Below are 12,641 nucleotides of genomic sequence, written 5' to 3'. Positions count from 1 at the left end.
TTCGTCAATACAAGGGAGGCAATGCCTAAGTCTAGAACTCTTGCTTGTTGAAGATCGTTTTAATGAAACCTTCGCCATCTTGCTAGTCGTCAAACATGTCAGGCATGTGGGCAAACTCGGAAATAGAGGCAGACGTGAGTACTAATATTTAGATTTTTATTTTTATAAACCCAGAATGAGACATATTATTTGCAGTTAAGGCATTTTGATTTAATTCAGTGTCATGTGGTGGTAACTTAAATCCCACTTTTTAAAAAAAAATTCAGCCAGATGGCGAGTTCGTGGGTAGCATAATCATCATCGCCCTCAAAATTAGTATTGGATATGCCGATTGTCCTGAATAAGTCTAAATTAATCTGCGATCAAGTAGCCATGCAACAGACCAATAAGGCTGGCTGTACAAGAGAGGATTTTAAGCTGTTATTAGACTGTCAGTCCTTAAGGCACGAGCAAAAGCATAAAATGATTTTTTAGAGATCGTACGTTGTCTTTTTTTCCATATTTATTTGCATAAGTCTTCTAATCGCACTGATTTAAGCTCACAAGTCAGGTTTATCTTAGTTTTAGCAATTAAAATTAAAAGCGTCAAGCAAATGTAGATCAGTATGTTCGCACTGGTGTACATGATATGCAATTGAAGTGTGAGTGTACAAGTGCACACCACCAGTCATGAAGCGGTTGTTACAAAAGCAGGACCTACCTCTCTGGAAGTGTTCTGATAACTCTGTTACTAGAAGGTTCTGGTTGTTTTGTGTTTCAAAGTATGGAGTGCAGATTCAAAGCTTTAATGGGTTAGCAACCAGGGAATTTCTCAGGAAAATCCACCAGCAAGTGGTTCCTAACACACTGGGGAAGATGAAAGGCATAGAGAAGAGAAGACACAACACAACTTTTCATATGTGATGCCTACATGTTCTCAAATCTATTAACCGAGTCAACTTTAATTATGCTTTCAAAATTCTATACAGTGAACTGCATACTTCGTAGGGATTTTTCAGACACACATCATCACTGATAGTACATTATGTGGTCCTCTGTTTTTCATGGTGCTTTATATTGATGTTGAGAATACCGCTCATTGTAGAATGATGCTGTTGGAGTCAATCAGTCCTTACTACTCACTTCCCATATGTACTATGTGATCATTACCTTTTATATTTATTGAAGTAGCATGTGTCTTAAGTCCGTGTTGTATTTCTGTTGCAGTATGATCCATATGCTTACTATGGAGGATCAGAATATGAGACACATACTGGTATGTGCAATGATAATTGTTGTTAATGTTAAAAATTGAAACTACTTTTACTTAGAAGTAGGTGATAAGTTCACGCATTCCAATTTTAACAGATGCTACTCATCTATCACTCTGATTTTGGATGAAAAAAATAATTTGCTTGCTTAAATGTGTCCAGCTGTTTCTTAATCTAGCAATAATTCCTGGTCCGAACCTCACCTAACCAGTCTATACAGTCACTAGTCCTCTTGCCCCACTTAAATTGGCCCACAGCCCAAGTCAAATCATCTCTATCTCAGATAAGACCATTTTATCCCAACAATAAAAAGTCAAATTGTCCCAGACCCAAAAGATGAAGGTATCACCAATGACGTAATTAGTTGTTAACATCAAATATTGCCTAAAGAGCCATGCAGATAAGTTTAGCTGCCATTTTACTAAGCAAAAAGGACCACTTGGTAATAGATATCACAGTGGTCTCAGTACACTTATGTAGTATGTGCTAAATGAGTACCTGAACAGTGACACCTCTGTATGTAATAAAAATAGGCAAAAAAGTAAAAAAATACAAGTTCACAATAAAATGATGACTTTCTTTTATTTAAAAGATTGTTTACATGGAAAAATCATATTTATTCTCCATTGTAAGATATGTTCTTTGCATGTGTATTGCCAAGCAACCAGTTTTGTTCAGATACTTTTGTCATCGGTGATCAATTCGTCTTTTGAGCCTGGAATGAAATGGACATAGCTGGGACCATTTGACTCCGGCCGCCTTTTATGTTTTTGCTTTACATTAAAAACCAGTCAACCATGAACCGTTATTAATGCTCATGATTTGGCTGAAGCATGAAGATGCCTGCTCCCAAAAGCCATTTCACTGAGAGGTCCTTTTCCTATCAATATTTAAGAAACCAAAATGACAAATTTGTTTACTCAAGCAATTTTTCTGCATTTTCAGGAAATATGGCACTTTGGAAAAATATGATTGTTTTATATTTGTAATATGATTTTTGTGACTTTGGCAAGTACAAGCTCATCATTGATTGCAGTCACATTAGCAATTTCAATGTAATTCTTGTTTCCCTGCATCTAGCTTTTTCAGCATTCAGTTCACTTTAATACTCTGGAATCTGCTAAATGAAAGACCTTCCTGCTCTACTGTTTTCCCATCTATTCTCTGTCTGCTTCCTCTTATCGTTGCCTTCCTTCAAGGCTGTCTTTGCAATTCCTGATATGTGTGCACCACATTAGTTTTTCTTTGTTTGTCAGAGGAAAAACCAAATAATGGTTAGAACTGGCCCCCAAACTAGGCACCGTGCTGGTTCAGTATTTTTGTGGCAAACTTCCCCCAATTAACCCAACCATCAAAATTGGGTACCAAACTCCATAGAGGGTTGAGTAAAGTAAGACAGCAAGGGAAAGGAGACATCGTACGATCCAGACAAATAATTTGCTCTGAAAAAATGTGTTGGTTCTAACACCTTCCTCCCCAACAACTGAAAGGTAAAGAAAAGGCCAAGTCATTTGTCTGATTATGTTTTATTTTAGTTATTGATATTGAATATTCTGCCACATTCTATGTAGCATTTACAGACTCTTGAAATTCTCAATGCAGGAGATCCAAGACAAGACTTGGAGTATGAGCGCCAGTACCAGAGCAGCTACATTGTGCCTGAAGTTATCAAGAACTTCCTGCTCTTTACACAAAAGTGTATCAATGAACAAAATCTCTTTGAAGTGCAAAATTGCTATGAAAATGGGTATGCTGAGAATTTAGTTTGATTGTTTTTGTTTTGAATATCTGATTCAAGAATGTAAACTGTTTCTTTCTTGCAATGCATATTTCGCAAACATTCACATATATGCTATGTAAATTGTTACCTTCATAAGTGCAAGTGTAAATATAGACAAAATACAACAGTGATCAGATTGGTTCATGAACCATTGTTTGAAAATAATGGTGTTAAATTGATAGGGTAGTTTATAGGTATGCATATAATATTTTTTAAACATAGAGCAACTCAACATTGTCGGTGGCAGGTTTAACAAACTGACTGATCGCTTCTTCAAGAATTCTCCTTGGCCAGAGGCTGAAGTCATTGCTCCCATAGTAGGAAATGGTTAGTTACTCAAGGAAGTATGTGCATTGCATATGCTGACGTACTTTCATTTGTTATTTTCCTTGATACCATTATAACAAGTATGCTTTTGACATATATCCATGTTGTCAATCTGTAGGCATATGTGTAAGTTCATTTACTTTCATATTTATGCACTGACACACATACACTGATTAATCCACAAATTTACTGTCTGAAACAACCAGCAAAATACACTTTGAAAATTCATTATATGTACATTTAGCTTTTATTTCCACTGTTTTACCTCTTTTGCATAAAAAAAGTACCCCCCCCCCCTCTTTTGCAAAACTTAAATTTCTAGAAACTTTATGCTGTTAGTATGAACACTTAACATTTGCACCAAAAGTACAAAGAATGGTATGACAATTTTTGTATAATGTCACTACACATCATTTACTTTTCTGTGCAGATCAAGTTTTCCTGATCCTTTACAAAGAGCTTTACTACAGACATGTGTATGCTCGTGTTCAGGTAAGCTGTAGATTGGTACGTTTCTTAAATGAGTTTCAAGATTTGTGTTAACCCTTGTTGGATTACAGGTTGCTGCATAGTGTGGGTGGGGGTTTGTGTATGAGAGACCCTTGCCTCATGTGGACAGAGTAAGGTCTGTTTGTATTATTGGATTGGATCTTTGCAGAATGGACCATCTCTTGAGCAGCGGTTTGAGTCTTACTACAACTACTGCAATTTGTTCAACTATATCCTGAGTATGTATTTATGATTGAACTAATAGTACAGATCCCTTGTTGTATACTGAGTGCTACCAACAAACCAGGATGGGTTTTTTTCCTTGGTCACATTCCGTTATACATTATACCGTTATTTTTTGTGATAAACATGATAGTGATAGTGGGATCTTTTAGTTCTAGACTTGGTTAATATTTCAGATGGGATCTGTCATTTTAAAGGAATTTATCTAGTTTTTTTTTTTCATTTAGTTTAATTTTGATGAAACCTTAAGTTGTGGTGAAAGAGGATTTGCTAATTTTGAAAGTGAAATTTAAGTTCAGCTTAAGATAGATTGAGGGAAATGATTCCTCTAGAATTTAGAATAACTACATCATATTGTGCAAGAAACATAAATTCAGGTACCTATAAGTTGTTATTATTTGTAACAGATGCTGATGGGCCTGTTCCACTGGAACTTCCCAACCAGTGGCTTTGGGACATCATTGATGAATTCATTTACCAGGTACTTTATAAAGCACCATTGAAAGCTCCTAATAAGGCATACAGATTTGCTTTAGACAATGATTATAAGACAAAACAAAGATAAGAATGGTTGTGTGCAAGCACTATCATGGCATAAGTACACAAAAAAGGCCTTGGAGGGTAGCTTTATATACATTTCAGCTCAGACCACAGGCAGCTAATAGAGGAATCTGTTGACCAGAGTCCATACAGATCAGTATAGTTGAAAAGTCAGGATATTTTGAAAAAAGATTTTGAGTCCCTGGAAAAGTTAGTATTTGGAAAAAAATTTTACTTGATTGTAGTAATGTTTTGAAGTATCAAAAGATAAATATTTAGACCTGAATATACAGTGTTGCTCTACAGCAGGGGTGTCAAACTCAATTACCCAGGGGGCCAAATGTCACATCGTACACAAGGTGGCGGGCTGAAGGTTATTATTTAAGTCCGATAAATTTTTATTCAACAGTAGAAAACTAAACTTTTTGTTATTGAATTTGTGTAAACAAAATCATACATTAAAACAAAATTAAAGTAATAACAAACCAAGGATTAGCAGTTTTTCTTCTTAATTTACTTTGTCAGAAGTGGACGTTTTGACATCTTTTCTTGGCAACAAGTTCGTTTATGTTTGGAGTAAGTTTCTGTGTGTGGAGAGTCTCAGGATGGACTGCAAGTGTGCATCAGTAAGGCAACTCCTGTGTGATGTTTTGTTGATCTTCATCATAGAGAAAAGTTGCTCACACAAATATGTACTGCCAAACATGCTCAAGATTCGAGCCTAGTCACCCTTTGATCTCGGACCGATTCAGGGAAGTTAACAGGTACTAAAAATCTTCGACCCGCGGCCCGTGTTCAGGACAGGGTGTCGCGTGTCAAAGGTCAGATTTATGGGCCCCGCCTTCACCATCCCTTCTGGTCATCAACAGGAGCAGGGGTAATTTGACCAGTGCACTGTTGGTGGTCTGTACAAACTTCACTAAACTCATCTCATCTCTTGCTGTCCTCGACGGGAACTTTTCTGTTGTTTGCCTTTTACTTGTCGCCGGGCCATTAACAGTGATTAACTAAACTTCTTTCGCGGGCCAGGTAAAATTTCATGGCGGGCCGGGTGTTTGACACCCCTGCTCTACAGGAACCAGAGATTTAATCATGTTTTGGAATAGTTTCCCTGATTATTTTACCGTTACCATTTGCGCTGGTACATTTCGCTATTTATTGCTCTTTTTTAACTTCTGGTAGGTAGAGTCTCCCATTATTTTTTTTTTTCCTACTCAGTTCCAGTCATTCACTATGTACCGCAGCAAGCTTGGCAAGAAGTCTGAAGATGAGATAGAATTTCTGAGGACCAATCCTAAGGTGAGACCATTATATTACAAAGGCCACTTTTAGCTGTTTTTACAAATGTACAACTTTCAGTGTAATTTGTTACAACTGTTGATGTCAAAGCAGAGATGGTGTATGCAGTGATATTTTCTGTGCCAAGTGATAGGGAGATAACTACAGAGCACAGCATTCACCAGGCTGTGTGGCACCTTTGCAAGCAGTTTCACTGGTGTCTAATAAAGTTGTTATTGCTTTATATGGTAACATCAGAAGAGTGGGGTTTTTTTTCCCCCAGATCTGGAATGTCCACAGTGTGCTGAACGTCCTCCATTCTCTGGTTGAAAAGTCCAATATTAATCGGCAGCTGGAGGTCTATGCTAATGGAGGCGAGTGCTTTTTTGTTTGTTTGTTTTTTTTGTTTTTTTTTAGCTTTACTCACTGCTCACATAACCTAATTAATATGTTGACGCGTTAAAATGTTAGGCGCTCTTGGTAAGTTGTTTTGAATACGGACTGAGTGCAGGTTGCATAAATAGAGTAGACCTGTTTTCTTATGCAAGCTAGCTGTCCTCAGTTCAGAAATTTTCAGAATTATGGGGAAAACAATGTAGTTAAAATGAAGTGGATTTAAGTCTAAACTTTACTGCAAAATTGTATATTTTTGCATAAAGCTGTTGACTAAGGTTGATATTTTCATTATAGAATTTGAACACATTTTGCATGCTAGTTATTTTATATTTTATTTTTCTGTTACCAAAAGAATTAGAAATCCTTAAAAACAAAGAAATTTTGGGGGTAATGATTGGTGTCAAGTTGTTGATGCAGAAATGAAAAGGTTGCTTCAGTGTTGGTTTTTTTTTTTTTCCTGTCACCAGGAGACCCAGACAGTGTAGCTGGAGAGTTTGGCCAGAACTCGCTGTACAAGATGTTGGGTTATTTCAGCCTCATAGGTCTCCTGCGACTGCACTCTCTGCTTGGTGACTACTACCAAGCTCTTAAAGTTCTTGAAAACATTGACTTCAACAAGAAGGTAAGTTACACCTGTATTAAAAATATGTGCAAAGAAACCACTCTCAAGATTAATTTTCTAATCTGCATCTTCTTGATTCCATTTTCTTACATGGTATTCTCAACAACTTTGCTTCAAAACATTAAGTCTTCTGGTGGAAAATTAGATCATGAAAGAAAAAGGTGATCATGTAGCATGACTACAATCAAGCAAAGAAAAAGAAGTTCAGTGCTTTTTAATTCTGCAAAGAATGTTTTGAAAGCAGAATGAAAACTATATAATGTATTTAATACAGTGAAATGAGAATATATGGACAAGTTGCTTTTGGCATATTTTCCTGCAACAGAACCTTTACTCGCGTGTGCCCACCTGCCAGATGACAACTTTCTACTATGTAGGCTTTGCCTATTTGATGATGCGGCGCTATCAGGATGCCATCCGCACTTTTTCCAACATACTGCTGTATATCCAGCGCACAAAGCAGATGTTCCAAAGCAGAACTCAGCTTTATGATCAGGTGATTCTGCTGGTGTATTCTTTTTATGTTTTATGTAATGCGGGGGTGAAAGGACCATTGCAGGTGAACTTTGTACTGTATCTTCACATCTGTACATGGTGTGGACATGTGAAAATAAACAGGGCATAGCATTGTACGCCGTTCGGCGCATTTACGCCGACTTGACTTCTGACTTACGCCGATTTCGAAGTAGCGTACGCCGATCGCGCTCGCCTCGTCAGTAGCACATTTTGTACTCAAACGGTCTCCGGTTCCCAAACGGTCTCCGATTCTTGCATTTTGTGTTACTTCCTTTGCGCGCCACACGTGTTGGCTTTAGTCAGTTCTTACGCTGCGCGGCATTTGCGAGTACAAAGAAAAAAGCTTGTGGTACGTTCGACGATGGCAAGTACACCTACGACGTGAGTCCAAGCAGTGCCTCAGAAGATGCACCTGTGGATGTGTGGTGGGGTGGAGTTTCGCAGGACAGGTTTCCTCTCCTGTGTGCAGCAGCAAAAGCCTTGCTCAGTTGCTTCCATGGCCCAATTGTGGAATCCACCTTCAGCGAGATGGGAAAGATCCTGTCCAAGGAAAAGACCAACATGGATGTTGACACATACATGGCCATGCAGACTGTGAAGTCAAGACTGGCTACAGCCAAGAAAACAGCAGTGGAGTACTTTGCTAAGGCAGACCCCATCAAAGAACCTGTGAGCAAGCAGCTAGTTGAGAACATGAGGAATGCTTGGATTGACAATGAAGAAAGAAAAGCCACAAACCAGGAAACCATGAACAAACTTTGCCATGAAATGGGCTTGGAACCTGATCAGAAACTGCCGTCTAAAGCAAAAGAAAAAAGGAAAATACTGGATGAAGCAGTGCTCGAAAGAAAATCTAGCAAGAAGCAGAAAACAAACAGCCAGAATGACAATCCTGACCAAGAAAGGGTTGTCAACGGCCAGAAAGCAGATGCTGTCAAGGATAATGTTGTCAACAGCCAGGAGGATGCTGGGGAGGATATATCTGACCAATTAGTTGATGTGGCAGTTGTCGCAGACAAACCAAAGAAGCAAGCAAAGATGTCTTCATTCTTTAGATTTGACTGTGCATAGAAAAGAAAACAATGCAAACTGATATTGTGACAATTCCTGCTAGTTTTATTGACAGCCTAGTAAAGTGTCAAGGATAATGAAGATGCTAACCAAGGAGTGAATGTTGTCAGCAGCCAGAAGGTGCTGGGAGGATATTCAAAACGCTGACCAAGTAGTTGAACATTGTGACAGTTGTCGCAGACAAACCAAAGAAGCAAACAAAGCTGTCTTCATTCTTTAGTTTTGACAGTGCATAGAAAAAAAAACCAACGCAAGCTGATATTGTGACAATTCCTGCTAGTTTTATTGACAGCCAAGTAAATAATTATATAAGTATAATTTGTGTGTGTGTGTTTCATTGGTCCCAATGGATTTATGTTTGGTATACATGTGTGTGTGTGTCTTGTTAATGTTATTGTGAATGAAAATATTTGCAAAACGTTGCAGGAAAAGGGTGAAATTAATGCTTCAAAAACTGAAAATCTTTCAGCTGACCCCCCAGTAGGGGTTTTGCCCCTACACCCCACCAGGGGTACGTCGGCCCCTGGACCCCGACCCTGTAAGCGGAACTCAAGTTTTCCAATGCTATGCCCTGAATAAATGAGGGACAGTTGTTCAGGTGAAGACGAAAGAAAGGGAAGTGTCATTCTCACATGCTGTTATGTTTACACTGCATTTTTTTTTTTTTTTGTGCTTTTGTGTGTAGAACATTTTGATCTTGGCTGGTCTTGGAAATGTGTATTATTAGTATTATTATTGAAGGGGGAAATATAGCTGAGCAGTTAGAGCACCATCATGCAAGGCTGAGTGCACACACTAGATGATTTTGTATCCAAGTACACGCCCCAGTTGCCCTAGCTGGTTGTAAGTTGATCTCCAGTTGCCCTAGCTGGTTGTAAGTTGATCTCTCGGAGGGTTGGAGAAGGTAAAAAGCGAGGAGATATGGCACCATCCTTACAGGGGGAAAAAAATGTATCACCACTTTAAATCCAGTCTAAACACCTTGCTCCCAGCTATATAGTTGCAGGACTACCTTTAACTTTTATCTACTAACTAGTTTGCAAATTTGAAATAAATATACATCATTCAGATAACCAAGAACAATGACAAGATGTACACCCTCCTGGCCATTTGCCTTGTTCTTCATCCCATGCGAATTGATGAGAGTGTACACTCACAGCTTCGTGAAAAGTATGCTGACAAGATGCTTCGCATGCAGAAAAGGTATGTTAACGTTTGTGCATGGACATACTTAGTCTGTGTTTGAGTTTTGCTCAGAGATTTAAAGTCAGTGCATTTATATCACATTAGCTAGATAATTTGATTGTATCTTTGCAATCAGATTTTTTTTCTCTCAAATTAATGTTAGCAAGCCGTGTTATTTTGAAAGATATGTATCAAGAGAATTCATGTGATTTGAACTGAAAAAGTAGGGTGTTTATTGATATTGCATTACCTTTATTAAAAAATATTAACTGCCTTAACATTTTAATTCATACAGTGACCTGCAGGAATTTGAGACATGCTTTTCATTTGCCTGCCCTAAGTTCCTGTCACCTGTGCCACCCAACTATGATGCCTTGGCTGACAGCTTTCCAAAGGTAATTGCATCACTTTCTCCTTAGTGCTAACAGTGGCAGCAAGACTATGGGGAAAACATTTGTTATAATAAGTAGGCAATTATCATAATTCAGTAAAGAAGCTGAAGTCTGTCTCAGTCTCCCAGAGGATTCCAGTTATTTTATCAATCTTATACTTAGTGTGCTGTCCATATTTATCCATTTTTACAACAATTATAAGTGACGGACAAGAACAGTTTAAATCATGCATGCAGCTGCTCAAAAAGTTATTGGAACCAGTCAAAAGAGCAGAATCTGAAATATCTTCCGACGTTTATTTTGCGATCATTTAGAAATGACACATTAGTTTCCATAGTTTTCTTTGTCGTTATCTGACATTTTCTTTGGTAAAGGGCAGGGCAGTCGGCAGTATTTGCTCAGAAATGCAATGCTACAGATTTGTGGAGTTACATCTCTTTGTCAGTCAACCATTCTTAAATTTGTAATTTTAGTTGACATTTGTCATGCTGCATCATGTAAGAAAGTTTTCCGCCATACATCTAGAGTTAATAAACAAGCACCCTTAACATCATGGTGGTGTTACTGTTTCATGTCTTATATTTTGCAGGAACCATTCAAGCTGCAACTGAGAGTGTTCCTAGAGGAAGTGCAGCAACAGATTCAGATCCCCACCATCAGAAGGTGTGTGCATCCTCACCCTTGTGGTGTGCCTCATGGCACCTCCAAGGCAACATTTTGTGTGTATAGGGCTATATTTTTCCAAAAGAATTAACTCATGGTTTACAAACATTGAATCTATGCAAATTTGAAATAGTACATTTAACAGTTTGTAAGTTAAAAAAAACAAGTTTGACACAATTTCGTAATTATGCAGGGTACTTTTGAAATGCCTCCTGTATCTCTCAGCATATAACTTTGATCTTTTTTTTGTTTTAACCCTTCGTGACAGTTACTTAAAGTTGTACACTACGCTGCCAATCTCTAAACTTGCTGCCTTCATGGATGAGGTGAGCTTACTGTATCAAGATGGATGGTCGCATGTTGTCTGTGCATGCTAAAAGATAACAAGAGACTTTTGGTGGGGGGGGTGGAGTAGTACTATTTAAGCTGTTACAACAGCTGGTTCACTGCTAGTATGACTCAATTGAGCTGACTTTATTTCTGATGAAAGAAATTTCTAGCTGATTTTTCCTGTTTTAATGCAAGCTATTTGCTTTGCTAATGTCTACATCTTTTGTTGTGCCTCATAATAAAGTGCTGATTCAATTGTCATTTTTGGTCTTTGCAGCCAGAAGACAAACTGAGAATGCAGCTCATGTGCTTCAAGGTAAGCACCACTTTTAACTTCATGGCAGATGGTGGAGCACATACCATTTCCTATCACACTCAAGTCACACATTTGTGAACATAGTTTTTACCTAGCTGTTTTATAGTATTTCAGTAAAGCGTAGTTAAGCCAATTTTGCAGCCATCTCACGAGTCCTTTTTTTAAGTCAAATTAGCCAGTATTTTCACTAGAAAAAAAAACCATTTGATTTGGGAGCTCTGATGTAATGAAACATTCCTTCTTGGCCTGTTTAGCACAAGATGAAAAACCTGGTGTGGACCAAGGGCACCAGTGGGCTGGAAGGAGAGTTCCAGTCGGCTTCTGAAGTGGACTTTTACATAGATGGGGTTAGTATGTTCTTCATACTGCATACACTTGTAAATAAGCCTTCCTGAGGAAGACGTGCAGTTTAAGCCAGTCGCTGCACAGTCTTGCCATATTTGTGAAAGTTGATGAAATTCTTTTTCCTTGGCTATTTTTCTTATAAAATCGTGGCTGCTATGTCTCAAACAGGACATGATCCACATAGCCGATACCAAAGTAGCTCGTCGATACGGAGACTTCTTCATTCGCCAGATACACAAATTTGATGAGGTAGGTGTCACGAATTGACAACCACATGTTCTGCTCTAAAGCTGTATTGCCTCCTAATTCAAAACACTCTTTAGGATTCTTAATTCAAAATCACAATTTGTGTTCAAACCTTTCATCACCTCAACAGTCTTGTTTTGTGTTGCTGCAGCTATGGTTCTGTAAAATACACTGCACCTAAAGTGGGGAAATGCACTATTTAAAACTTAAAACACATTAAAATTTAGCTGCTGCCTTTCTGCATTTTGTTTTGAGATACCCTACCCTGATTTGTTGCATTTGTTTTTACAATAGTCATCTGTCAGAAATGTATTTGAATTGTATGCAGTAGACTATAGACATTTTTCTTTTTCCTTCAGATTACAAGGACACTTCAACAAGCTACCTACTAGAAAAATCACAGGTGTTGGTCATTGAAGTCTTTGATGCATTGCCTTATCATGGACTACAAGACAAGTGATGAAGAAAATGTCAGTACTGTGTGCAGTCAAGTATTGAGACTAGATTGTACTTGAAGCTATGATGAGATCAACAGTACTAAACATTGAGGACATAACTGTATGGAAGCAGTGTGTTATTAGGTACTTGTAATTTTATCTCCTTGGTGCATTAAAATCTATGTGAAAAAAAATTTAAGATGTTCCAGGAGCAC

The 12,641-nt window shown here is 38.1% G+C and overlaps 1 protein-coding gene across 1 annotated transcript; it reads left to right on the top strand.

Moving 5' to 3' along the window:
- Window positions 1–23: 23 nt before the first annotated feature.
- Window positions 24–12,620, top strand: LOC112576538 (eukaryotic translation initiation factor 3 subunit L-like). The gene is made up of 19 exons (XM_025259078.1): window positions 24–134; window positions 1,207–1,255; window positions 2,853–2,997; window positions 3,278–3,357; window positions 3,788–3,849; window positions 4,016–4,085; window positions 4,497–4,570; window positions 5,848–5,928; window positions 6,191–6,281; window positions 6,771–6,925; window positions 7,251–7,421; window positions 9,582–9,715; window positions 9,993–10,092; window positions 10,679–10,752; window positions 11,021–11,078; window positions 11,360–11,398; window positions 11,653–11,745; window positions 11,912–11,992; window positions 12,349–12,620. The coding sequence occupies exons 1-19, from the start codon at window positions 96–98 to the stop codon at window positions 12,379–12,381; spliced, it is 1,629 nt and encodes a 542-aa protein (XP_025114863.1). The 5' UTR covers window positions 24–95; the 3' UTR covers window positions 12,382–12,620.
- Window positions 12,621–12,641: the final 21 nt, after the last annotated feature.

Source organism: Pomacea canaliculata, linkage group LG1 (genome assembly GCF_003073045.1).
Source record: "Pomacea canaliculata isolate SZHN2017 linkage group LG1, ASM307304v1, whole genome shotgun sequence".
NCBI classification, from domain to species: Eukaryota; Metazoa; Mollusca; class Gastropoda; order Architaenioglossa; family Ampullariidae; genus Pomacea; species Pomacea canaliculata.
This window is presented reverse-complemented; position numbering and strand designations above follow the sequence as displayed.

What these genes read in the sequence shown, in the direction of transcription:
- LOC112576538 (XM_025259078.1), top strand. Translation starts at nt 96, where the DNA reads ATGTCAGGCATGTGGGCAAACTCGGAAATAGAGGCAGAC. An exon ending in ACATTGACTTCAACAAGAAG is followed by an intron (nt 6,926 to 7,250) that starts GTAAGTTACACC and finishes TTCCTGCAACAG; the next exon opens with AACCTTTACTCGCGTGTGCC. An exon ending in CAGATCCCCACCATCAGAAG is followed by an intron (nt 10,753 to 11,020) that starts GTGTGTGCATCC and finishes CCTTCGTGACAG; the next exon opens with TTACTTAAAGTTGTACACTA.